The 25775-nt window shown below is 46.3% G+C and overlaps 1 protein-coding gene across 2 annotated transcripts in view; it reads left to right on the top strand.

Moving 5' to 3' along the window:
• LOC119169596 (cell adhesion molecule Dscam1-like) overlaps window positions 1-25775 on the top strand; it is a 212616-nt gene that overhangs the window by 176881 nt on the left and 9960 nt on the right. For both annotated transcript variants that reach the window (XR_012893883.1, XM_075887259.1), the window contains exons 12-24: window positions 668-787; window positions 6950-7126; window positions 12407-12554; window positions 13484-13632; window positions 14297-14428; window positions 15136-15303; window positions 15455-15525; window positions 15827-16067; window positions 17555-17647; window positions 19934-20155; window positions 21959-22264; window positions 22782-22949; window positions 23700-24037. Coding sequence is in view for 1 of the 2 variants with exons in the window: in XM_075887259.1 (XP_075743374.1) it covers window positions 668-787; window positions 6950-7126; window positions 12407-12554; window positions 13484-13632; window positions 14297-14428; window positions 15136-15303; window positions 15455-15525; window positions 15827-16067; window positions 17555-17647; window positions 19934-20155; window positions 21959-22264; window positions 22782-22949; window positions 23700-24037 (2333 nt within the window). In the remaining variant the exon portion in view is untranslated. The remainder of the gene's footprint in view (window positions 1-667; window positions 788-6949; window positions 7127-12406; window positions 12555-13483; window positions 13633-14296; window positions 14429-15135; window positions 15304-15454; window positions 15526-15826; window positions 16068-17554; window positions 17648-19933; window positions 20156-21958; window positions 22265-22781; window positions 22950-23699; window positions 24038-25775) is intronic.

Below are 25775 nucleotides of genomic sequence, written 5' to 3'. Positions count from 1 at the left end.
GCAGATTCCTTGGGTGGCTACATATTTCTGTGCTTCTTTGAAGCCTGAACATTATCTTCAGTTCCACAATATTCAGTGGAAACACTTTTTTATTGCACAGTATAAGTTCTGAAAACAATAGTGATAGAAGAATTATATTTTAAATGACTTTATGCCTTTTGCTTCTAATACTCAAGCATTACACGTAATTTAGGTGATTTCTATGAAAGCTTTATTCAATGTAATTAGTTTTTTATGCTGAGACTTAAGTAGCTACAATATTCGTGATGTTCTTCAAGCCATGAAGAGCTTCGAATTGCTTGCACTTTTGACGAGTTTTAATAATCTACACACATGAGATAGTTTAGTGTCTGAATATTCTCCTAAATAAAAGATAACTCGTTTGCTTCTTTGATGAGTGTTCTGGGCGGTGGTTCCAAGAACACAAATTACGTCAAGTATTAAACGAATTATTTCGTAATATATTTGCTTTATTTGAAGGAAGTTATTTTCTTAGGAGGTTTCGCTTCTATTCATGGAGGTTGTACAGCGTTAGGCCCCTTGATTGGTCAACAAGCAAATAATCAATTTTCAGTACCGTGGTGTGCTCATTAAAGTTGTGCATGTACAGCTGGAAGCTCTCTTTCCTACATTGTTGAAGAAAGTAATGTGCCTTGTCTTCACTTAGTCCCACCAACGTGGCGACAGGAGCCGGTAGACAAGGCAGCCATCATGGGACAAGTTGTGATTTTCGACTGCCAGGCGGATGGATTCCCTGTGCCTGTGATCCGGTGGAAAAAGGAATACCGTAAGTATTCCTCTCCACACTGTATGCTAGTCAATCGCGTGCAATGTAGACAACCGCTTCCAGCCTATTAAATATATATATATATATATATATATATATATATATATATATATATATATATATATATATTGTGAAGAAGAAAACGCATCGTTGGCAAACAACATCGCCACCGCTTGGGTACTGCGTGCTTGGCTTCGCTCGCTCGGCTCGTGCTGATCATCACCGGCATCTGCTCGACCGTTGCTCTTGTCCGATCGTGTTTCATCGTAGGACCACCGTCGCAACAGTCGCCAATAAACCCTTTTTCAATTGGTGGAGGGTGCTGACATTCCCCGTCGCCTGAACCTGGGTGCTGCCATTCGCCGTCGCCTCAACCTGGAGCTGCGCAACCGAACGCTACCTACCATCATGGCTACCAACAACGCGCAACCTGGCTCTTCCACTCCATCCCCCAGCAACCCCGGCGTTCTTCGTTTGCGAGAGCCCAAAGTCTTTAGCGGAGCTGATGAGACTGACGTGGAAGACTGGTTCGCTAACTACGAACTGGTAAGCGCAAACAACAAGTGGGATGACGCGGACAAATTGACTTACGTCATCTTTTACCTCACTGACGTAGCCGAAATGTGGTATAACAACCACAAAAACGACATTACGACGTGGTCCATCTTCAAAACGTTGTTCGCTGACGTTTTTGGCCGACCCGCTGTCCGCAAGTCCAGAGCCGAACAACGCTTGCGGACTCGCGCACAAAAACCAACGGAATCTTTCACAAGCTACATTGAAGACATCATTGGACTTTGCAACCGACTGAACACCACCATGCCCGAGTCGGAGAAGATTCAACACATCCTCAAAGGGATAAATGACGGTGCATATCAGCTGCTCCTCGCCCGTAATCCTGCCACCGTTGCGGAACTTGTTACTTTGTGTCAAAGTTTCGACGAGTTGAGCAAGCAGCGCGCCCTGACTCGGCCATTTTCCTCACACGCCGACTCGCTCTCCAGTCTCACTTCCGTTCCCGACCACGCACCAACCCTGCAAGAGATTAAAGACTTCGTGCGTGAAGAAGTAGCTCGGCAACTGTCGTTGATTCCCTTCACGCAGCAGCCGCCGTCCTCTCGTCTGCCCTCACCACTCCGCGACGTTATTGCCGAAGAGGTAGCTCAGGCTGTTCCCGTCGCTGCCCACCAGCAGCCTGTGGCCGTGACTGTTCCCCATGCGCCGGCTATGCAGCCCGTGGCCGCGCCTCTTACTTATGCCCAGGTGGTACGCAGCAGACCCCGCCAGCAGCTTTTGCCACCCATGCCTGCAGTTGCTCCCCACTCTACCCCTCTTTCGACACCTTGGGCTGCACCGCGAGTCAGCAATTCCTGGCGCACTGCTGACAATCGACCAATCTGCTACGCCTGCGGTACTCCAGGACACGTGGCACGATATTGTCGTCGTCGTTTCCAATCGCAACCCAACGCTACTTGGCCGTTACCGTATGACCCGCCGCCCACGCACCTACCTGCTCCCTATCCTTCACCGCAGTATGGCTACACTAATCTTCCCGGGTCTCAGTCACCCCAGCGCCCAGCTCCGACTCACTCTTCCCGCTCGCCGTCTCCTCGCAGGCGATCTCTGTCCCCAATGCGTCCCCGACCCGCTTCCTCCAACCGGGAAAACTGAACGCCGCAGTTCCAGAGGCAAGAACTGCGCCGTCATCGAAATGCCCAAGTCCTCGCACTTCACCTGCTAACGTCGTCGCCATATCTGTCAATGGTGTTTCTACATTTGCCCTCATCGACACAGGTGCTGCCGTTTCTGTTATAGCCGCCCAGCTCTGCCGCTCCCTACGCAAAGTGACCACGCCGCTCTCTGGACTATCGCTTCGTACGGCTAGCGCACAGCCAGTCAGACCTCTCGGCACCTGTACAGCCCGCATTTTCATCCAAGGCTCTATGTACGTTGTCGAGTTCATCGTCCTTTCGGTGTGCTCGCATGACGTTATCCTCGGGTGGGACTTCCTGTCACAACATCATGCCGTCATCGACTGCGCACGCGCTGAAGTTCAATTTTCGCACCTGTATGACGAACCTTTGCACGAAACTCTTGAGCGGTCTCAAAAACTCGTCGTACGTGAAGACACTGAAATTCCGCCAGCCTCTCTTGCCGTTGTCCCTGTTTGCTGCGATGACCATAACGACGCTACAGTAATGTTTACACCTTCCGACATTTTCATGAGCCGCAGAGCCGTTTCCTTGCCTTTCGCGACACTCGACGTCACTGCGGGCCGAAGCAATATTTTCGTCCACAACCCCCTTTCTGCACCGCTTACGCTACTTGCCGGCGAATGTCTCGGTCGAGTGGAGTACCTCGATTCCTCTTTATTCCTTAACATGCCAGACGAATCGTGCAGTAGCGCCTCGACCGAACTTCATGCCCTTTCCCCACTGGAATGCTCATCGAGTGACACCTTCTCGAGTTCCATCGCCGACACCTTAAGTGCCCATGAACGCGCCGAGCTTCTTAATCTTCTCCAGCACTTCGCGAATTCATTCGACGTTTCTCAGCCGCAATTGGGTCAGACTTCCGCAGTGCACCACTACATTGACACCGGTTCGCACCAGCCATTGCGTCAAAGACCGAACCGTGTCTCTGCAGCAGAACGTCACGTCATCAACGACCAGGTCGAAGAGATGCTACGCCGTCGCGTTATTCAACCATCGCACAGTCCTTGGGCATCTCCTGTCGTTCTAGTTCGAAAGAAGGATGGATCGATTCGATTTTGCGTCGACTACCGGCGATTAAACAAGGTGACGCGGAAAGACGTCTATCCATTACCGCGCATCGACGACGCCCTTGACAGCCTCCAAGGAGCCGAATTCTTCTCCTCCTTAGACTTACGATCTGGATACTGGCAGGTTCCTATGGCAGAAGCTGATCGCCAGAAAACTGCGTTCATTACACCAGATGGCCTGTACGAATTTAACGTAATGCCATTTGGGCTTTGTAATGCTCCTGCCACGTTTGAACGACTCATGGACAACACACTGCGTGGACTGAAGTGGTCTGTGTGTCTATGCTACCTCGACGACATTGTCGTTTTCTCTCCCGATTTTCCTACACATCTGCGTCGGCTCCAACTGGTGCTGACGTGTTTAACCAACGCTGGGCTCCAACTGAACCTTAAAAAGTGCCGCTTCGCCGCGCGAGAGCTGTCCATCTTAGGGCACATCGTGTCCAAGGATGGTGTTCGACCCGACCCTGCAAAACTGCGAGCAGTCGCTGAGTTCCCGAAACCTACTACACTGAAAGAATTACGCAGTTTTGTCGGACTATGCTCGTACTTCCGGCGCTTCGTGCGAAATTTTGCGTCGATCATGTCACCACTGACCAACCTCCTACGCGGTGATGCAGACCTTTCATCCTGGTCTTCTGACTGCGACGTCGCGTTTGTCACGCTCCGTAGTCTGCTAACATCTCCTCCAATTCTTCGGCATTTCGACCCAACAGCTGCAACGGAAGTTCACACAGACGCTAGTGGGGTTGGTCTAGGCGCCGTCCTCGCCCAACGCAAGCCGGGCTACTCCGAATACGTCGTCGCTTATGCGAGTCGCACACTTACTAAAGCTGAGGCCAATTACAGCGTCACTGAAAAAGAGTGCTTGGCGCTAGTGTGGGCGCTTCGCAAGTTCCGCCCTTATTTGTACGGTCGCCCATTCGACCTGGTAACGGACCACCATGCACTTTGTTGGCTCGCCACATTGAAAGATCCTTCTGGCCGCCTAGCTCGTTGGGCACTGCAAATCCAGGAGTACGACATTCGTGTCATCTATCGCAGCGGACGCAAGCATTCTGACGCCGACGCCCTGTCGCGTTCGCCTTTACCTCCCGACTCGGCCTGCGAAACCACTGGTACCAACTCCGTCGCATCTCTCGACCTCGACTCTTTTACCGGTGAACAACACAAGGACCCGTGGATCGCTTCCCTTTTTAACTGTCTCTCTGGATCGTCAACCACTGCGGTACCACGATCTCTCCGGCGTCAAGCTGCTCATTTCGCGATTCGTGATCGGCTGCTACACCGACGCAACTACGCCCCCGAAGGTCGTAAGTGGCTCTTGGTTGTCCCGCGCAGCTTGCGATCACAAATCTGCGCCTCCTTTCACGACGATCCCCAATGTGGTCATGCCGGAGTTTTCAAAACTTACGAACGCATTCGCCATCGCTTCTACTGGCGCGGAATGTATAATTTCGTTCGAAAATTCGTTATGGGCTGCCCTGACTGTCAACGCCGCAAATCACCGCCTTTCCACTCGTCCGGTGCGCTTCAACCGCTCCCGTGCCCTGCCAAACCTTTCGATCGGATCGGAATTGATCTCTATGGCCCTCTACCGACAACATCAGATGAAAATCGGTGGATCATAGTCGCTGTGGACCATTTAACACGCTACGCTGAGACCACCGCCCTTCCAAGTGCCACTGCGCGGGACGTAGCATCCTTCATCCTTCATCGCTTCATACTAAGACATGGTGCACCTCGAGAGCTACTAAGCGACCGAGGTCGCGCCTTCCTATCAGAAGTCGTCACGTCTCTGCTTTCTCAATGCCATGTTGTTCATCGCAAGACCACTGCATACCACCCGCAAACTAACGGGCTCACGGAAAGATTTAACCGCACCCTTGGCGATATGCTCGCCATGTATGTGACATCCGATCATACTAACTGGGATCGCATTCTTCCATTCATCACGTTCGCATATAACACCGCGGCACAGTCTACCACTGGATTTTCACCTTTCTTTCTTCTTTATGGACGCGAACCATCCCACACCATCGACACTCTCCTTCCATACCATCCTGACGCATCCGAATGCCCATCTGTGTCCGAAGCTGCCCGTAATGCGGAAGAGTGCCGTGAACTCGCACGCACCTTTACGTCGCAAGAACAACAGCGCCAGAAAGAAAACAACGCCGACTCTTCACAAAGCCCCAGCTATTCCTCGGGATCACTTGTATGGCTGGCTGTTCCTTACCAAAGCCCCGGCATATCCTCAAAACTCGTTCCAAAGTACGAGGGCCCATACCGCGTTTTGGAGCAAACCTCGCCGGTGAATTTTCTCATCGAGCCACTTTCCCCATCTGACGACATGCGCCGGCGTGGACGTGACATCGTCCACATCGCCCGCCTTAAGCCATATCATAGCCCTCTGCCTCCAGACTCTTAGGTCGCCAGGATGGCTCTTTTTCGGCGGGGGCAAATTGTGAAGAAGAAAACGCATCGTTGGCAAACAACATCGCCACCGCTTGGGTACTGGGTGCTTGGCTTCGCTCGCTCGGCTCGTGCTGATCATCGCCGGCATCTGCTCGACCGTTGCTCTTGTCCGATCGTGTTTCATCGTAGGACCACCGTCGCAACAGTCGCCAATAAACCCTTTTTCAATATATATATATATATATATATATATATATATATATATGCAATGTAGACAACCGCTTCCAGCCTATTGTATATATATATATATATATATATATATATATATATATATATATATATATATATATATATATATATATATATATATATATATATTCTTCGATAATGCTCTTCCTGTGTCTAAAAAAACTTTTTTAAAAATTTAAAAACACAGTATCTTCAAGTCGTGCACGCTGACAGATCAAGACGCGATCTATGACCACATATCCTTCATCAGAGTCTTCACTGAATATTCCCGAAGTGGTGACCACGAAACCCGAAATTTCTCGAGACCACCAATGGTCAGGCTAAGGGCTCCTTATTGTGTTAAGCCATTGCAGCGGTCGTCACCAAATAGGAATCCTTGGAGGTAACACATACCAAGAATAGCGTGTTCCGCTCCAAGCGGCCTTACTCACCATGTTGGGTGTTCGGCCCTACTCCAATCCCCATGTTGGGCCTTTTGATAACATATGAGTAATAAAGTTTTGAATACTGAATCTACTGCTGGAAAATATTATTAAAATAAGAATTTCTTCCTTACAACAAGTGACCAACAAGATCACTTGCGTACATGTACGGTTCATTGAAATTGCAAGCAGGGCTCACACTACTGTGTCTTTTACACAATGTTTGCTCGTCTATGCGGTGTTGTCCTTGTACGTATATCTCACTTTTTTTCGTCTGTTCATCTCAACCAGGTGCGGAAGGGGGCCGCGACTTCGCGGTGATCATCAGCAACGCCAACGTGCAGATCCTGGAAAACGGTTCGCTGAGCATCCGCGAGGCCGACCGCTCAGACGCCGGTCACTACATGTGCCAGGCGCTGAACGGCGTCGGACCGGGCATTTCCACCGTGGTCAAGCTGGACATCCACGGTGCGTGTTAATAATGCAAACATAGTTTTCTGCTCATATTTATAAAAGGAATGACGTTGGAGTCGGTGAAAGAGCATTGAGCTGAATTCCAGAAATCTTCGTATTCTTGTTTTAAATGAGATGCACTGGTGCCGAGAACTCCGAAAAGGATATTATGGTGTCTCAAAATGCATTGAGTATTTCGTCCTGGCCTCTACATTAAAAAATACTTTTATTTTCATTATCGAAGGGATGGTATTAGTGACGGGTAAACATGTTGCCATTTAGGTCGACGTTACGTGGGTACAGTTACATGGTGACGTACTAGAAGCACCCATAGAGAACCGAAGCTCGTTTGCGGAGCGATGACAACGCCGCGCCTGGCCCTGGTGGCGAGCTCCGGAAAACTTGAGAAGAGACGCGGGAGAGGTCACTGGCGAGTCGGTGTGTTTCGCCGAAACGGGAGCACGTGAGACACGCGCGCAACGCGTTCTGCAGTAGGCGCGGGGAACTTAGGCGCCGTGCCGTCAGCTTGGCGCGCTAAAACGAGACGCTCTCTGTGCGAAGTTGCCTTTTCGCAATGGAAGAAGCAGCCCCACGGAAGCGTCGGTGAGGTCCGAAGTATTGTGTTGTTGGCTGCCACAACAATGCAGACAACACCAAGGGACGTTCTCCACGTGTAAAGCTGTGTCAGTTTCCCAGCAATTCGCAGCCGGTGAACACAACCACGTTCGCGAAAGATAGAGCAAGCTTGACACGAGAGCCGGGGAGAAAGAAAACGAGGCGAGAACTTCAACTTGACTCGCTGTGGTTAAACCTTAGCTCGCTGATTTGCGGCGACGTCAGCGGGTCATGCTCCCACGGCACGGAGGGTATGACCCTGAAACTTCTCGGAAATTTTAATGCGATGTTCATATAACTTTAGTTTTTTTTTCTTTTTTAGCACGCCCTAAACATTTCCACACGACAGTCGATTGCTGCTACTGCTAGATACCACATCAAAACAACAATTATATGGTTTCCATGAAACTCAACACAGCACATTGATAGAGAACGCGGCGTCATGTCAGCAGAATAAGACTTACCTCGAGGCATTCGTTGTATACGGTATTATAACGGAAGACCTGAGAAATGCATTTCGCCGTGACTCGGGCGTCCCCATCTTCCGTCGTCTGCTCCACATCATAAACTAGACTTATGAGTCCATAGTGGGCAGCGCACAAAAGGAAACACACAAGAGAAGGAATCAGGACAAGCGCTGGTCCTGATAGCACTTGTTCAATCAAGCAAGTGATAGCACTTGTTCAATCAAGCATGTTAAGAAGTATACCGCATGTTCGACAGGGGTAGTCTATAAAATTCCTTGCTCGTGCGGGAGTGTCTGCATAGGACAGACTGGTAGATGTATTAATATTAGGCTACGGGAGCATGAAAATTCTTTAAAGGGTGGGGTTCTGTCTCACCTCGCCAGCCATTGCCGCGATTGCGGTTGTATTCCTTCTTTTGAGCAAACCGCAATCATCGACCGCCATCATAATCAAAGGACACGTGAGATCGCTGAGGCTTACCACATGGCGAAGAGTGTTGGCATTTGCGTTAGCCAGCCATCTGTTTCTTTATCTGAACAGGAGATTGGTTTCATTGATCGGATGTAATCTTGCGTAGCACTTGATTTTCTGTGTACACATGTATATATATGCTTTCTTTCAAATAAAACTTTCAGTTGTTAGACCAGCGCTTGTCCTGATTCCTTCTCTTGTGTGTTTCCTTTTGTGCGCTGCCCACTATGGATAAGTTCCAACTCGCCCGCCTTTCGGTGCTACAATAGACTTATGAGCTTTACTCCTTTGTTCAATTCGCTTCTCGGAAGTGCTTGTCAAGCTCAGAGATCTTTATGAGGCTGCCAGGTGGTACACTGTGGGGTGACTAAAAACGCAGTGCGTGCTTTGTGCACGAGCACGTAATTGAGCGGCTGTCCATTGGAGGGAAGGAAAAACGCGCGATGTACATCCCTGATTTCTCCTTTTCTACCGAAGATGGCGCAGCCTGTCCAGAGTCGCAGCGCCACCACGCGTCGCTTTGGCTTCCTAAGCAGCAGTCGGCTCTTAGCTGCACGTCGCACACGTGACCAACATGGAGCCGAGGAGTGAACAGCCCTCGTAGGACTCGGACAGCGTCGCCCTCATCCTGGGCGTGGCGTTCCGACGCCCCCCCCCCCCTTCCTCCCCCCCCCCCAAAGAAAATTGCGCTGACTCCTCATGATAATGCTCATTGCGGGGTGGTCGGCTTGCGAGTGTTTTGCGACAAAAATGTTAAAACCAAATTCAAATATTTACCGCACGCTTCTTGACTATGGTGTACAGACAGCGTCAACAATGGATGCCCGAGAAACAACCATAAAAAGGTCCCTTTCACGGTCCCCGAAAATCTTGCCACTCCTCCATTAAAGGGCCCTATAACACCTTTATAGGATAATCATCGAATGCTTTTATCTAAGTTCATTGCCTCAAAAATCGACTGCCCCTGAAATATTTTTAATCGGTTGGGTACAAATGGGCTTACAGAGATTTCTTGCATGCTGTAAGCGCTTTCTCTCTCTCTATGTATCAGTGAGTTTGCTGAAAGCAAAGAAGAAGGGGGGGGGGGGAGGCAGGGAAGTGTAGGGGAGTTGATGACAAAGGGGCAAGAACAAACGTTCGTTCGGAAGTGCACGTCATGACAGTGAGGCATTTTCGTTTTATTTTAGCTTTTTAATGTTTTTTTTACTAGAAAGCGTAGTTTACTTTCAGTGGGATCGCGAGCACATGAGCGTGCGGTGATTTCTCTGAAAAATTTTTGGAACTTGTAGGAAACCCTGCTCAGAGCTACAACTCGTATGCGTGAGAACATATTACGCCGAAATTTTTTTGAAAGAATATTTCTGCTAATTACGATGCGGGACATATCATTAACGAACCTTGCTGACCACTGGAAATTCACACGTGTGAGATTGCTTTATATGCATTTGACTTTGGGCATAATGACTGACCGCATACGCGGAATATACGTGTCTCTGCTCCTAGACTGTTGCAATATCTCCACAACCACAGACCCCGAATACGCAATCCTGCAGGTATTCACCGTATGCCATAGAGACAACGACGGACAAGCGTAGCGTGGAGTCCTTACATCACTAGCGCGTTGGCGAATGTCGAAACCTAATGAAACACGTTCGCAGAGTAATTACCGCCAGAAGCGGCCGTGTGAGGCTGCTTAATTTCGCGTTGGCTGAATGCGCTATGCACAATCTTATTCCAATCGTTATACGTGTAAATTAGACGTTGAAAAAGTAGGAGTGCCAATGAAATTTTGTTGAGCACATCTTAAATTACTTATAAGTTAAACACTTTTTTTAATCAAGCTTGATCCAACGTTTTTCCTTACGTTTCTTAGCTATGTCCTTCATTTTTACCCAACATTACTATTACGATTTCTTGAAGAACATCCTTCAGCTAGCTCACAAATTCTGATTGATTGATATGTGGGGTTTAACGTCCCAAAACCACCATATGATTATGAGAGACGCCGTAGTGGAGGGCTCCGGAAGTTTCGACCACCTGGGGTTCTTTAACGTGCGCCCAAATCTGAGCACACGGGCCTACAACATTTCCCCCTCCATCGGAAATGCAGCCGCCGCAGTCGGGATACGAACCCGCGACCTGCGGGTCAGCAGCCGAGTACCTTAGCCACTAGACCACCGCGGCGGGGCCTCACAAATTCTGAAATATAAAGTGAAAGAACCCAAGTTTTCTGCTTAGGGAAACAATTTTAACTTGACTGATATCACAATTATATGAAGTTCACATGCGAAACCATATGATAGACACTTTCAAGTCAACACACCAACAAAAACTATAGAAAAAAAAAGGTAAGTTATGTTTGAAAGTGGGCCATGTTTGAGCATGCCGCTCTTATTTTTCACAGGGTTCTCTGAAGGAAACCCATGTGTACGTAAAGCAACTTTCGTGTTTTACGTGGCAAAGCATTGATACAACACTGTTGTATTCAAGAGCTTTTTGTGCAAATTGCATGGCGGTAGCAAAAAGAAACTCTCACTATCCCTGTCTATATATATATATATATATATATATATATATATATATATATGGTATATCCGCAAAATGGTATATCTTTCCGCCACCATTCTATGACATTAATATGAATTTAATTCTATACAGTAACCTCGCTATGCAGCTCAAAAGCATGAATTGCGTTTTCTGTCGTGCTTTTGGCTTATTTTTGCCTTGTTCTCCGGTGCTTTAGCACTTCATCATAACAACACGGTCTTGACTATAGAACTGTACCGCAGAGGTGTTCTATATATATATATATATATATATATATATATATATATATATATATATATGTATGTGTGTGTGTGTGTGTGTGTGTGTGTGTGTGTGTGTGTGTGTGTGTGTGTGTGTGTGTGTGTGTGTGTGTGTGTGTGTGTGTGTGTGTGTGTGTGTGTGTGTGTGTGTGTGTGTGTGTGTGTGTGTGTGTGTGTGTGTGTGTGTGTGTGTGTGTGTGTGTGTGTGTGTGTGTGTGTGTGTGTGTGTGTGTGTGTGTGTGTGTGTGTGTGTGTGTGTGTGTGTGAATGGTGTATCTGCAACCCTTCGTCTTACACGGTACGCGCAAATTTCGCAATGTTTATGCATGCTCCTGTGTGTATGTTCGCAACGAAGACTCCTACTTATGCTCCGAACTCCTGCTCACCTTTTCTTTCGCTTTCTGGGAGCACAACATCGCTGCGATATTGCGGCATTCGACAAAATACATGCAGTGCTTCTGTCCAGCTCCAGGAGGAGAAAGTGCAGCTAACATTTTTCAGTCACTCTTGCGATTGTAGAAAGGTGTGACAGGTTTGTTCTCTTGCAAGTGATGTCAAAAGTGTTTTTTTTTTTAATTTGGCCTAGTAAGCCATAGTTATTATTTGCTAGCCTCCCCCCTGCTATCATGTGGTGTCTTATGGAGACCTTTAGGGTAAACGAGTGATATAATAATGATGATGAATTAGAAACAACAACAAGCGACGCAGGAGAGGTAGTCTGCTTAGTACGTTCGTTACCGCCTTCGTTAACACGAGTGCGTTGTGTAGATTGTTATAATCGAATATTGTCGACTAAATTGTATGACAATGCCTAGCCGATCAAAGAAACCTGACTTTTGTACTAAATACTTGTCGTGCCATAGGTTTTCCGAGTTACTTAAGCAGTGTAGTTGATGTTTATTTAATGTTAATGGAGTCATTCTCCGGCTTACCAGTGGCGGCCCACTTCGAGCGCAAGTTTCAAGCGTTGACATCCCGACGCGGAGACAGCGTTGTGTTGACTTGCAGAGCCGTCGGAGAGCAACCAATCACGGTGACCTGGACAAAAGATAGACATGGCTTCAATCCAGCATTGGAACCCAGGTCAGCATCGTTGCTTCAGCATAGTTTGACTCACTTCGAAACAAGCGTTCGGCAAACTCCAAATATCGATGCTTGTTTATCTTGTTTTTCTGGAATTATTGCTACCTTATGTGATTTAGCATCTGCTCTAGGTGCAAAGTTGGATTTATAGTTTTTTTTTATTATACTAGTTCATACTAAGTCGGGAGTTGAAAATTTACGGTAGTGCTTAACAGCGATATGCGAAATCAAGTCTGTGTAACAGAATTTCGCTGAACGTTCACGAATATTTTGGAGAGAGTCGCACTGGAGGCGGGGTCCTTTGACACGCTTATTTTCATTTTCGGAGACTGTAATTTCTAAAATATCTCAAAAATTTTATTTTCGTAGGTCTTTGATGCACTATCGCGACAAATGTCATTTTGATTGCCGTAAATTGTGGGGGCCAAACACAGCGTCTTTTCAAGCTGCATAAAAGCTCCAATGAAGTTGAACATTAACATTTGCCGTTGCGTGATTGAATTAAGTGCATAAGTCGCGCAAAGTAAACTGCCATTTATCCCTCAGCTGGGAAGATCATCATTTTCGGTTGTGGCAGAGAATTATCAGATGTTCCATTGGCTGCTAATACATTCCTGCTATAAAACGTTTGTGTAGATAGGTATGATATTTCTATCGCGAACTGTAGACAGGACGAAGACCATGCATTGAATAAAAGTACCAAACAAACATTCTCCTATTCGCTTTGCGTCCTCGTGTAATCGTGAAAGTTCAGAATAGGCCGTGATTTCTGGAACCATTACCTTTATTAGAACGACTATTCGTGACTTGAACGGTTATTTGAGAGTTCTGGCAAGGGAGTGCTTGCGTACAGAGTGTGCAGTAAGTCCATAGTACAGAGGCGACATTGCGCCCTACGCTTTGTGTGGAAGCAAATTTACCTCCTTCAGATACGCGGTGGAGGAGAAGCCGAGTGCCGATGGGTTCGAGTACGTCATCCGCATTCCGAGCGTGGACCGCAGGGACTCGTCGCTGTTCAGCTGCTACGCTGAAAACGCGTATGGAAGAGACGACACGAACTTCCAGGTCGTCGTACAGGGTGAGTTTTGTGATTTGTGGAACGTTCAGGCAACCTGGTTAGGCTTCAAATATTCCTTAGGTGGACTTTAGAGATGCAGCACTTTCATGTGGGTTAGGCTCTACGTCTAAATAAAGATCTGCTGCTGCGACTCACTTAAAGAAAGACTGCGCCACTCATGCAAACAGGAAGGTCTCTGAACGAGCGACGATCAATAAGGGCGTTTTCGTCCCATGTTATCACTCTGACTTTTTTCTTGCTGAGTGCAGCCTACTCTGCATGCACGTACAATTGATCGAATGCTAGGTACTTGGAATGGGCGCTACCAAGACTTGTCTCATAGGTGAGGGGGTGCTACAAACGGTATAACAAGTTCCTTCTAACGTTCACCTTGAGGCCTTCTACGAAACAGCGTAGAAGTAAACTCAATTTTCGTCTCTCCTGAAGCCGAGACAATATAAATATCGCTCTCATTGAGACTTGGCGCGGTGGTATCTCTAAGAGCTGTCGTTGAAATGATTCCGTTTTATATACGAAGAAAGTGATGCTGATAACATAACACTACAGTTTCGTTTTCGGCCGTAATATTGAACGGTATCGAAAGAGGCATGATTAATGAAGAATCAGTTATTTTTAATTGGCTATTTGCTATTTCACCACGGGTTTTGTGATGTCGGTTACGCAGAGCCTCCGGATAAACCGAGAGGCCTGGAAGCTACCCAAATCACCAGTCGTTCAGTGACACTGTCCTGGTCTCCCGCTTACTCCGGAAACAGCCCCGTGCTGAAGTACCTGCTGGAACACAAGCTTCGAGAAGGTGTGTGAGAGGCAGTTTCACAAACGCATCAGTTCAAACACTGGCTGCCTTATATTATGCGTGCAAATTACAGTGTGTGAGAAGGCGAAAAATGTAATTTGGAAGGTGCAACCCTTGCACTGTGTATTCAAGATAGTGTCCTAAAACATCGATGCGTTCTAAGACGAAGACTTGGTGCATCTTATCGGGGCGGGACAAGTACGTGACACAATATTTCCGCAAAGAGCTATTGATTGTATAAAACATGACAGAAAATTAATGAACATCTCTGCGTTATAGAGATTGTAGGTGCAAGACTGAGAGAAAGCAATCATCAGCATGCTTACGGGGGAGGAAGGGGCATGGGGGCAAAGGGAAGGGGGACTCATGGTTCAGCATTTGCAGTGCCTTGTGGTAAGGGAAGCGACCCAAGTGAGGGCATGGGCTGTGTGCATTGCAAAACAATGACTGCGGGCTGAACGCGCTTGTAACAAGAAGTGAAGAGAATTCTACAACGGGAAGTCAAAAGTGGAAGTGCACTAACATACCTGAAGTGCTAATAGTTACTAAAGTAAGAGTGGAAGTTGAAACTGGTAGAGGATTAAGATACATCTTGAGCGGATGCCATGCTGTTAAGTGACGTCACTTCCGTGACAGGAATTACGTTATTTAGAAGACGAGCTTTATGCAGTTAATAAGCTTGTGAACTCATGTTTTCCACGTTCCAGGTTTCTGGGAACAGGATTCACACGTGTCTGTGATAGAGTCGACTGAGTTTTCGCACGTTGCAAGTGGCCTTCGACCAAAAACAAGCTACGAATTCCGACTCAGAGCGGAGAATTCTATTGGACTCAGTGAATGCAGCGACACTCTCGTTGTTACAACAGAGGAAGAAGGTAACGCATCAAGGTGTTTGGCGTATTGTCCTTGACAATTATCCTTAAACACAAATTTTATTACGACGCCTTTTATGCTGCCAATTTTCGTGTTTTCGGACGCCTTTAACATGCCGATAACTTGACTGTTGCGCATAACCTCCACACGCAGCTCCAACTGGTGCACCACAGAATATCAGGGTCACACCAACCGGTTCACGAAGCCTCCATGTCTCCTGGAAGGTAAGTTCGGTTTTATTTATTGGCATCAAGGAATGCACATGCTAGATAATTACTGCACCTGCCAAGCAACCTTGTGATAAAATTAAAATAAGGAGAAATGATCGGCAGTCACAGCCGTGAATCTACAGTGAAGCATGTGACACAGAACAATGTGGTTTATTATATGTAGCTATCGACGTTGATTACTCGCGATCCCAAGATCGTGCCAGCTGTAATTCGTCAGTCATTACTAACATAGCGAAATTTTGTACCGAAGTATACCTTCATCCAACCACCCCGGCTTATTGCTCTTTCCTTCCAGCCACCACTAGACGACGAGTCCAACGGACTCGTCCAGGGTTACTACGTCGGTTACCGCGTTCGCAACGCCAAAGACTCGTTCGCTTACAAGACGCTGGAAAGCTCGGCCAATTCAGTGGAGCAGCAGTGCGAGCTGACAGACCTACGACGAAACACTCGCTACAGCGTCGTGGTGCAGGCTTTTAACGCGAAAGGTGCCGGACCAGCTTCGGAGGAAATCTTCTCTCAAACGCTTGAAATCGGTGAGATTTTCTTGCTTACTCTCTTGCAGTACATCAAGAGCATTCAAGAATTAAAATGGATAAGTAGAATGTTAATTTCTAGCCATCTTGAACTCCCTATTTCCTTGTGCTGTTTGTTTATTTTAGCAACTTTTTCTTCCTTTACTGAGTCATTTTGACAAATCACTGTGTCATTTGTGTTCAGCAGTACTAACATAGTATTTTCGACTATGCCAAACAGGTATTAAAAAATCACAGCATATCCACGGAGTGAATGATGATGAGTGGAGCGAAGCGTCAGTCAGCCCGTCCGTGCTTCTGTCCGTCCGTTCTTGCTTCCGTCCGTCCGCGCGACCGTTCTTGCGTCAATCCATGCGTTCGTCCGTATGTCCATGCGTCCATCCGTGAGTCCGTCCATCCGTCTGTCCGTCCATTCGTGCGTCTATCCGCCCGTACGTCCGCGCGTCCATCCATCCATCCGTTCGTCTGCTAGTCTGTCTGTCCGCGCATCCATCTAGGGAACACTCCGAGTACCACCATCTCCCATCTCACAACCCCTGTGGCACATACCCGCTCTAGAGCGGGTATGTGCCACCGGTGGCTTTGTACATACATACATACATACATACATACATACATACATACATACATACATACATACATACATACATACATACATACATACATACATACATACATACATACGGAGGAGGAGAAGGAGCGACAGACCCATGTCATAAGGAGCATCGCCCCTATATGAACAGAATTATATAATTTTTTTTTTGTAACTGTGCCTTATATCTTCCTAAACATTACAAATATTTCCATCTTCTAACTAGAGATTATGGAGCTGAACTCATTGGCAGTTGCAGTGCACGACTACTGGAGAAGAAAGAGAAATAAATGGAAGGACAGGCAGGTTATTCAGTTCTCGACTAGCTGGCTACCATGTGCTGAGAAAAGGGGTAAGGGAATTAAACTATGATGGAAAAGAGAAGTTACAAAAATAAGTGATAGGTACGCCTAACTTCCCATTACTCTCCATATCCTCACAACCAGTGTTTTTCCAGCGCATATGATTTGGATATTACACCTCCTCCTGTTTCCCCATACCTCTCAAATTCTTTTTCTCCACCCCTCCCCCTTTTTTTTTGTACTGGGTGTATAGCAGATCTTAGATAAGCAAGGAAGGGGTATAGCGCTTTCCGTTTGTATTTCCTTTTCAACAAATATACGCTCGATTATTTCACCTCTCTAAAGGAATGTTTGGGCACCGCGTCTCAAAATGAAACGCAGAGTCTAATTTCCATTGGCGCAATACTGCTGTCATTCAACCCCCGAGAAATGTCGTCTTTGTAGGCCACATATATCCAAGTACATGAAGGCTGTGACCTCTGAAATTTCCCAAATAATATATCAGAGAGTGGCATACTCTACGACTGAGACCCCGTGCCCATACATCGAGCATAAACGTTCAGTAGCATTCAGGCATGATTTCCTGGTCCCAGACCCACCAGCGGCTCCACGTCTGAGGCTGGTCTCTTCAACCTCATCATCCGTTCACCTAAGCTGGGATATCGAAAAAGACCAGCCAATCAATGGTGAGAAAATTCATGCATTTCCTTTGTTTAGATATGATTGTAAGCACGATAAATTATATTAGACTATGCATGGCGAAATTGTCCAATGTTTTCTGTCATTTGCAAGAATACCTGCCTAAATGCGTGTGGAAAGAGCATTATTCTAGAAATAACGCTGTTCTGAGATTTCGAACAAGTTTCTAGTTCTTGCTTCTCAAAATTCGCGGCATTTTTGGCACCATATGTTGCCGCGCGAGGATCAAGAAAAACCGCTTTAGTGACCAATAATTCTCAATTTGTGCAGTTACCAGAGGCAACATAACTGTTGTTAAAGTTTCGTAAATGATTGAAGGTGAACAGAAATTCTGGACCTATCGACGTTTTATATGCGTTCGTACTGGAACACGCAGTGAGATCAAGTGGCATGGCACCAATATTTTCACTCCAGTGTTCTTTGCTAAGTCATTGCCACGTAGAAAACCAAACTAGGCATCACCAGCTTCGGTCACGGTGGATGTACTTAGCCGTGTTGAAGATCGGGGCCTTTTACTATCGTACCACTACTGGGAAAGTGTTGAATTTACTCACGCAATTATTTTTAAATGCGATGTTCTTTCTTTGGGACCTTCGACGCAAAAGCTTTGGTCTGTCTGTCTGTCTGTCTGTCTGTCTGTCTGTCTGTCTGTCTGTCTGTCTGTCTGTCTGTCTTTTCATCCCCCCTAACGGTTTTGTGTCTTCAAACGACACCAGCCGATACCCGAAACGGCCGACCCCATCCGCAGCGCCCACCAATTTTGCTCAAGGTTGACCGTTCATGCTTGTGCAATTGTCAATTAAAAAGCAATTATTGCGCATGTCTGGGGTACCACAACAACACGCATATATTCTGCATGTGTGTCTTTTTATTAGAAAAGGCATACATAAGTAATTCTAAGGACCGTAGCGTTTGTCACGCTGCGCTGATCATGCAGTGCTTACACGAAAGGCGAGTGTTTCCAACGTTTTGCTAAGACGACACGGTAGTGGCACCTACCCGTTGCCTTGCGTTCTATACCTTATCACCTCTGAGACCAGTCCATGCCCGTCTCAGAGCCACACGCTTCGTTTTCCAAGATAACTGCCAGATAGCGCTCATGTCTTACGTGTGACGCGACTTGATGCGCTCGTTCGCCTCCGCTGCACGCTCGACGCACACTAACGCAGCGCCTCCAGAATACCAATACCAATTCACCAATTTTCTTGCGCAGAACATTAAATAAATGCTTTGTTCACTCTCTCCACACGCAAGACTATTGTCTTTCGACGACATTTGTAGATTACCATGCAGATACGAGGCCAATCTTTTTTTTTTGCTAGTTTATCAATGCTTCTGAAAAGTAAATCGTGACAACTTTCTTCGACAATTTCCATGAAGAGAGAGAGAGAGAGTGATAAAGATGCAAGGAAAGGCAGGGAGGTTAACCAGACGCACATCCGGTTTGCTACCCTGCACTGCGGAAGGGATAAAGGGGAGAAAAGAGGTTGCAGAAAGATGAGAAGGTACACACAATTGAATGTAACTTTGTCTATACGTCGGTTTATGGTAGATTACTCTTTGAACCACTGCTTGTCGCTTGACGCTTCATCCTTGTTGTAAACTTTTTACTAGACTGAAAAGTTTGTGTAATCCTCTTGTTGCACGAAATGCAGGCCCATGGGGAATAAATACGTCGTTTTCGATTTCGATAAAAGGACCTCGGTGTGCATATATTAATAATTGTTGTGGTTTAACCTCTCCAAAGCACAATACTTTGTTGTATTTTGCCACATGTCAGTGATGATTAGGTGTTACTCTTGGGTGCTTCATTAAGTAGCTGTATTTATTTGATATACACGACTTTGTTATTGGCTTATCGCTTTTCTGCTTTTTTTCTTTGTTTCCTTTGTTGTTCTTAAATGAACTACTTTTTATATGTGTATATTAAATGCTGTTGTCCCCCTACACTAAAGCCCCACACGGGCGCTGTAGGTACTGTAATAAACCGTGATTATAACTATGAGGAATGCCATATAGAGGGCTCCACAAATTTTGATCATTTTCTGTTTTTTAACTCGAACCAAAGTACAGACACGTACGCAAGGAAAAAAGATCAAGCAAGTCCAGTGGCGCTTGTGTTGTGTTAATTTCGTAACTCCTGCCTTGTTTTTAATAAAACTTTGTACCAATTAGTTCAGCTATCTACGATTCCTTTCTTAAACCAACTCTGTACGCGGTGAGACGCCAACGGGTATTAACAAAGCCATGAGACAACTCAATCTCGTTTCCAGGGTTTGTTCTGTTCCACAAGGCAGAGCCGCCCGTGTCGTCGAAATCAGAATCCGCCGAAGAGACCGGCGAGTGGACGGAAGTTCAGACAGGCGCCGAACGTTCGGCGTACGCGTTTCGTGGCCTGCGCTGTGGCCGCAAGTACGCCTTTCACGCCATTGCTTTCAACGCCGCCGGCAGAGGGCCCAGCAGCAACACAGTGCTGGCCAAGACCGACGGCTCAAGTGCGTATGTTTTGCTGATTGAGAATGTCGTACGATGGCTATACTGAAGCATCGGCCATATTTATCAATATTTATTTCTTTTATTTATTGTTTATTTATTATTTAATTGTTTTTTTGTTTAGGCGAATACTGACAGTCTGAATGTCAGACTTTGGGCAGAGATGGGAGGTACAATGGACCTAACATGCAGGAAGCAGAAAATATATTCAGATGATTATACCGCAGTATTGATAGCACTTAGCAAAAATGCGTTGATTCAAGTCCCAAAAAGCGTGAAATACACTCTACAATCCCAACCGGTGCTGTGTCCTACAAATCAGCGCAAGAACCGTTCCTAACTAGTGCACAGCAGGTTTTGCTGTGCAGGCGATTATCAAGTGAAATGCACCAGATGCCTCACCTAACACGGAACTTGAGCGTCGATTTCAGTGGTGTCCACGTGAACACGATCAACGCAAACGGCACGTGATCATAGACTGGGTCATGATCTTCTATTCTGTGACATAAACACGTTGCCATATATACCTATTCCTGACGTCATAGTGACGTCACAAAGACGTCACTCGCGGGCTTCAACAGAACCTTGGTCAAAGCTAAGCGTATCTTAAAGGCTGTGTAACAGCAGCATTTGTGCACGTGATGTGCAGAAACCTGAATAGTTTAACACGAAGAGAATAGGACGAGAAAAGACAGGACGAGCGCCTTTCATGAGTTCGTCCACTTCCATTCGCTCACGTATTCCCACCATAGCAACAAGCCCTTCTTTCCATCCTCTTTATATGTGGGGAGAAGGGGAGCAACGATCAGTACTATTGACCAAGCAAGAGAACTATATTGCTTTCGATGCACGGGGCACCATTTGCATTTTGCGGCGAGTACGAGGGTAGAAAGTCAGAAACTTTCTGAATGGCACCTAATTCAAGGTTGTTCGTGTTATTGAAACTCTGAGCTGTGTCTGACGAAGTTACTTGCAAGCCGGTAAATACTTCTGTACAACCTCTTTTACGAGAAGATCCCTCATGTGAATTATTCGTTCTGGTCCTTGACCTGGCTGTGCGTCCTCTATATTAAGTATTAAGGGATAAGTTAAGATAGATAGATAGATAGATAGATAGATAGATAGATAGATAGATAGATAGATAGATAGATAGATAGATAGATAGATAGATAGATAGATAGATAGATAGATAGATAGATAGATAGATAGATAGATAGATAGATAGATAGATAGATAGACAGACAGACAGACAGACAGACAGACAGACAGACAGACAGACAGACAGACAGACAGACAGACAGACAGACAGACAGATAGATAGATAGATAGATAGATAGATAGATAGATAGATAGATAGATAGATAGATAGATAGATAGATAGATAGATAGATAGATAGATAGATAGATAGATAGATAGATAGATAGATAGATAGACAGACAGACAGACAGACAGACAGACAGACAGACAGACAGACAGACAGACAGACAGACAGACAGACAGATAGACAGATAGATAGATAGATAGATAGATAGATAGATAGATAGATAGATAGATAGATAGATAGATAGATAGATAGATAGATAGATAGACAGACAGATAGATAGATAGATAGATAGATAGATAGATAGATAGATAGATAGATAGATAGATAGATAGATAGATAGATAGATAGATAGATAGATAGATAGATAGATAGATAGATAGATAGATAGATAGATAGATAGATAGATAGATGGATAGATGGATAGATGGATATATGGATAGAAGACGTAAAAGGTGAAATTACGAACGTTGCTGTCCACAGCCCCGATAGCACCCGACGAGCGCGACCTCCTCCTGTGCAACGTTACTTCGGTGACGCTGCAATTGGGCGCCTGGAAGAGCGGCGGATGTCCCATCTTTTCGTTCGCCGTCCTCTGCAAGCCTCAGTCGCAGAACGACTGGTCCCCTGCTACGGCCACGCACCTGATACCCGACCACCAGCAGCCTCCCGTGCTGGTCATCCCCGACCTAGTTCCTGCTACTTGGTACGACCTCCTTGTCACGGCGCAGAATGACGCGGGTGCTACAGAGGCCGGATACATCTTTGCTACGCTTACGATTTCCGGCGGTGAGTGCAAATTAGATTAGTTCACGTGGTTATGGCCGTTCTTAGTCGCAATGCCGTGTATGCTTTCTGACTATGAACACCACACTTGTGTCTAGGGACTCACGAAACAATGCTTTGTGACCGGAAAATGAAGTGTTCATCTTGATCTTGCAAGCATCATTCGCAACCAAGATCTTCTAATAACTAACATATCAATACACACTATTCCGAAAATATGTGCCTGTAAAATGCACCTGCTGTATGCGTAGGGAAGGTACAGTAGATTGATCCCCTCAATGCTGCTTCAGAGTCTCGATAACTTTTTTTTCATAGGAATGAAGTTGAAGTTTATTGAAGTTTATGGAAGTTATCACTTTATGCTTTCGAAAGTGATATCAAGGTATCGGGTTTCAGCCGCTGCTGTCAGATTATGAAAGCGATACGTGTTGGGAACAACGCTAAACTTCCAGTCGCGGCCACTGTAATCGAGGCGCTGAATGTGTTTTTGCAATGCTGTGTACCTGCCGCATCATTGCAGGCACCGTGCCACCGCCACAATGGACGCAGGCCGTCGAGTCTCAGCGTCGTCACATCCACATCATCCTTCCCACCGTGTGTTCTCTCTTCGTGGTGATTCTTCTAGCGGCCGCCGTGTGCTACGTGTTCTGCCGTCGACGCGACACGACCATGCAACGCCCATACTCAGGTGTGAAAGAGGAGCGCCTTTGTTCGAACCTTTTATCACTGCTCATGCTATGCGTTTTTTCTACTGCATAACTAGTAGAGAGGGGGGAATACATCCACTACAAAAATTTTCAATTCTTTATGTGTACACACGGAAACGCGGATAAAAGAGGTTAATGACCCCCTTTCTCTCTTCCTCACCCAAAAATGATTTCTGGATACTCGTCCACCTTCATGCAGTGCTATTTATTGAATGCTTAGATATTCGATAAGTATGCGATAGAATATGCGATAGGATCATTTTATAAGCATACAGCGCATCTGGAAAAAAAAGTAACTGCCTACTTGGCGAGAGTTGAATAATAGGGCAGATATGACTTTATGCTTTCCAAAGCAATATTAAGGTTTCGACTTTCAGCCACTGCAGTCAGACGTGTACCGACGGACTTGACAAACAAGAACATTAGTAGGGTTGAGAGCTGGGCTAGTTCGTGAGACATCATTTTACCATATGGTGTAGTAGCGCAAATTCACGGGGACGAAGAGGACAAGAAAGTGTAGCGAGTGTAGTGTTTTCTTGTCCTCTTCGTCCCCGTGAATTTGCACTACTACACCATATGGTAAAATGAAGAACATTAGTGAACTTATACTTGCGTTACCGGTAAAAATCCGCGAATAGCGAACGTTAACCGTAGTACCTCCTCTACGACGTGCTCCTCAGTTTGCCGCGCTGTTATGAGACCTCATACCGCACACTTTCCAATCCTTATAGCAAGCGTGGACGAAGTGACAGAGACAACGAAGTCCATGGACACAGTGCCAATGAGTGTCTGGGAAGGCGGTGAAACCAAGCAGGAGTCCGAGAGTACGCAGCACCGACGCCCCGTCGAACACGAGCAACTCTATTACCCTTCACCTTACGCCACGCGCGGAGGTAGGCTGTCGTCTTTGTACGCGACCGGAGGTCTTCAGTCTGGCTGGGCCTCCGCGAGAAGCCTGAACAGCGCAACGGACGAAGCGATCGACGAATGCATGGTGGCACAGCACACATACGATGTGCCTTTTGCACGGAGGCCATCAAGCCCAGAGGTGAAGAAGATGCACAAGCAGGTACGTCAATCGCTCTACAACAACAACAAGATTATTATTATTATTATTATTATTATTATTATTATTATTATTATTATTATTATTATTGTTGTTGTTGTTGTTGTTGTTGTTGTTGTTGTTGTTGTTGTTGTTGTTGTTGTTGTTGTTGTTGTTGTTGTTGTTGTTGTTGTTGTTGTTGTTGTTGTTGTTGTTGTTGTTGTTGTTGTTGTTGTTGTTGTTACTAGACGTTTGGTGAGATTTTACCACCACCGTTATTTTGCGTAAAGACCACATTGATCACATCTCTTTTGATGCCCTATGTTCCATATACGCGTTAGTAAAAGTGCGCGAAGGCTGATAACTAAGGCGGCTTAAGCTAGACAAAACAAGCCAGTCACCTCCGTCGCACGTAGAGCGCTTGTGATGAGATTAACACGCGTACAAGACCGGCCATCGCCCGTTTCTCACACAGAGGTAAATCTCTTGTCTGACTTTTAGCAGTGGTGGTGGTGGTAGAATGAGGAGGGCTGGAGAAGATAGCTTGAACGCGTTCTCCCTTGACAGCCATAACTAGACTGAACATATGCTTCGCGCTGTGCTTTCCCCGCTTGGCGCGTTGTGACGACCAATTTCCAGAAAACCAGCTCGTTCTCTGGAGCGGCCATACTCGCCAAAATCGGATTTTTATAGAGTTGTGCGAGAAAGTTTCCAAAAGAGTTAGGTACTAGGCTTACTTCGTATATCACTCATGTTTGATGCTATCTCATTCATTGCTTCGCCCTTGCGCTGAAACTGACCACGATGTGGATGCGTTATACTTGCTCCTACCAACTTCTCTGGTACATTAAAAAAGCCACTTCGTTATTTCTGCGTGCTTCCCCACTTAACACAAACTGCTGGAAATCGCAGTAAGAACTTCGTTATCTGATGCCGGCTCAGAATCTCTATCTCGCCTAGCTCAAGATTGTCTAACGGGCGCAACGCGTTCGTTTGTTTCAAACGGCAAGGCGTTAACACGATCGTAGCACAAGTATATTGATGCGTACTGCACGATGGCTCTTGCGTAGGCATGTGCAACCGATTCGTTTGGGCCTCGGAGCAGGGTTGACGTAGGGCTTCGCTGTAGACGTTCGCTATAAATAGCAAGAAAGCCTGAGGTTAAGACTACTGAAGAGTCCGAAAAATTAAAAGGTGGGAGTAGCTTGCCTTCACATAAATACAAGGCCAAACAAAAGAAATCACAGCTTTGCTGCAAAGGCGAAGCAATGAACGTGATAGCAACAAATTGGAAGGTCACGGGCAGAATGGCAAGCAGATCGAAACGTGCCCCGCGTTTCTCACGCACAGATGACGCACAAAACATACTCACAGGTACGGATGAGCGCGAATAAGCGTCTCTGTTGTTACTTCGCTGTATCTGAAAAGCGTGCTCTTTTCGCAAACGAAGGCTGTGCAACGACTGCAGTGACCTCTGTGCGCCTGGTAGCTACAACAGAATCGTTCTGACGAAACCCACAGGCTAGCAAAGACGTGCTGTTTTCCTCACAGCAAGATAAAGGCGCACGATCAAGCGTACACCCCATTATTCTCTACGCGGGCCAAAGTACGCGTGAGAGATGAGAGCCGCCTTCGCTCACTGCGCCTTTTTTGCTGATAACGCTTAAAACACGATAGCCCTCCCCCCTAGATGCCGGCCAACAGCGGTAAGTGGTAGATATGAATAGCTTGCCGTTTGAACGTTGAAGGAGGTACCTTTCGA

Source organism: Rhipicephalus microplus, chromosome 2, assembly GCF_043290135.1.
Source record: "Rhipicephalus microplus isolate Deutch F79 chromosome 2, USDA_Rmic, whole genome shotgun sequence".
NCBI lineage: Eukaryota > Metazoa > Arthropoda > Arachnida > Ixodida > Ixodidae > Rhipicephalus > Rhipicephalus microplus.
The sequence above is the reverse complement of the archived record's forward strand: the minus strand, read 5'-3'. Positions and strand labels throughout refer to the sequence as shown.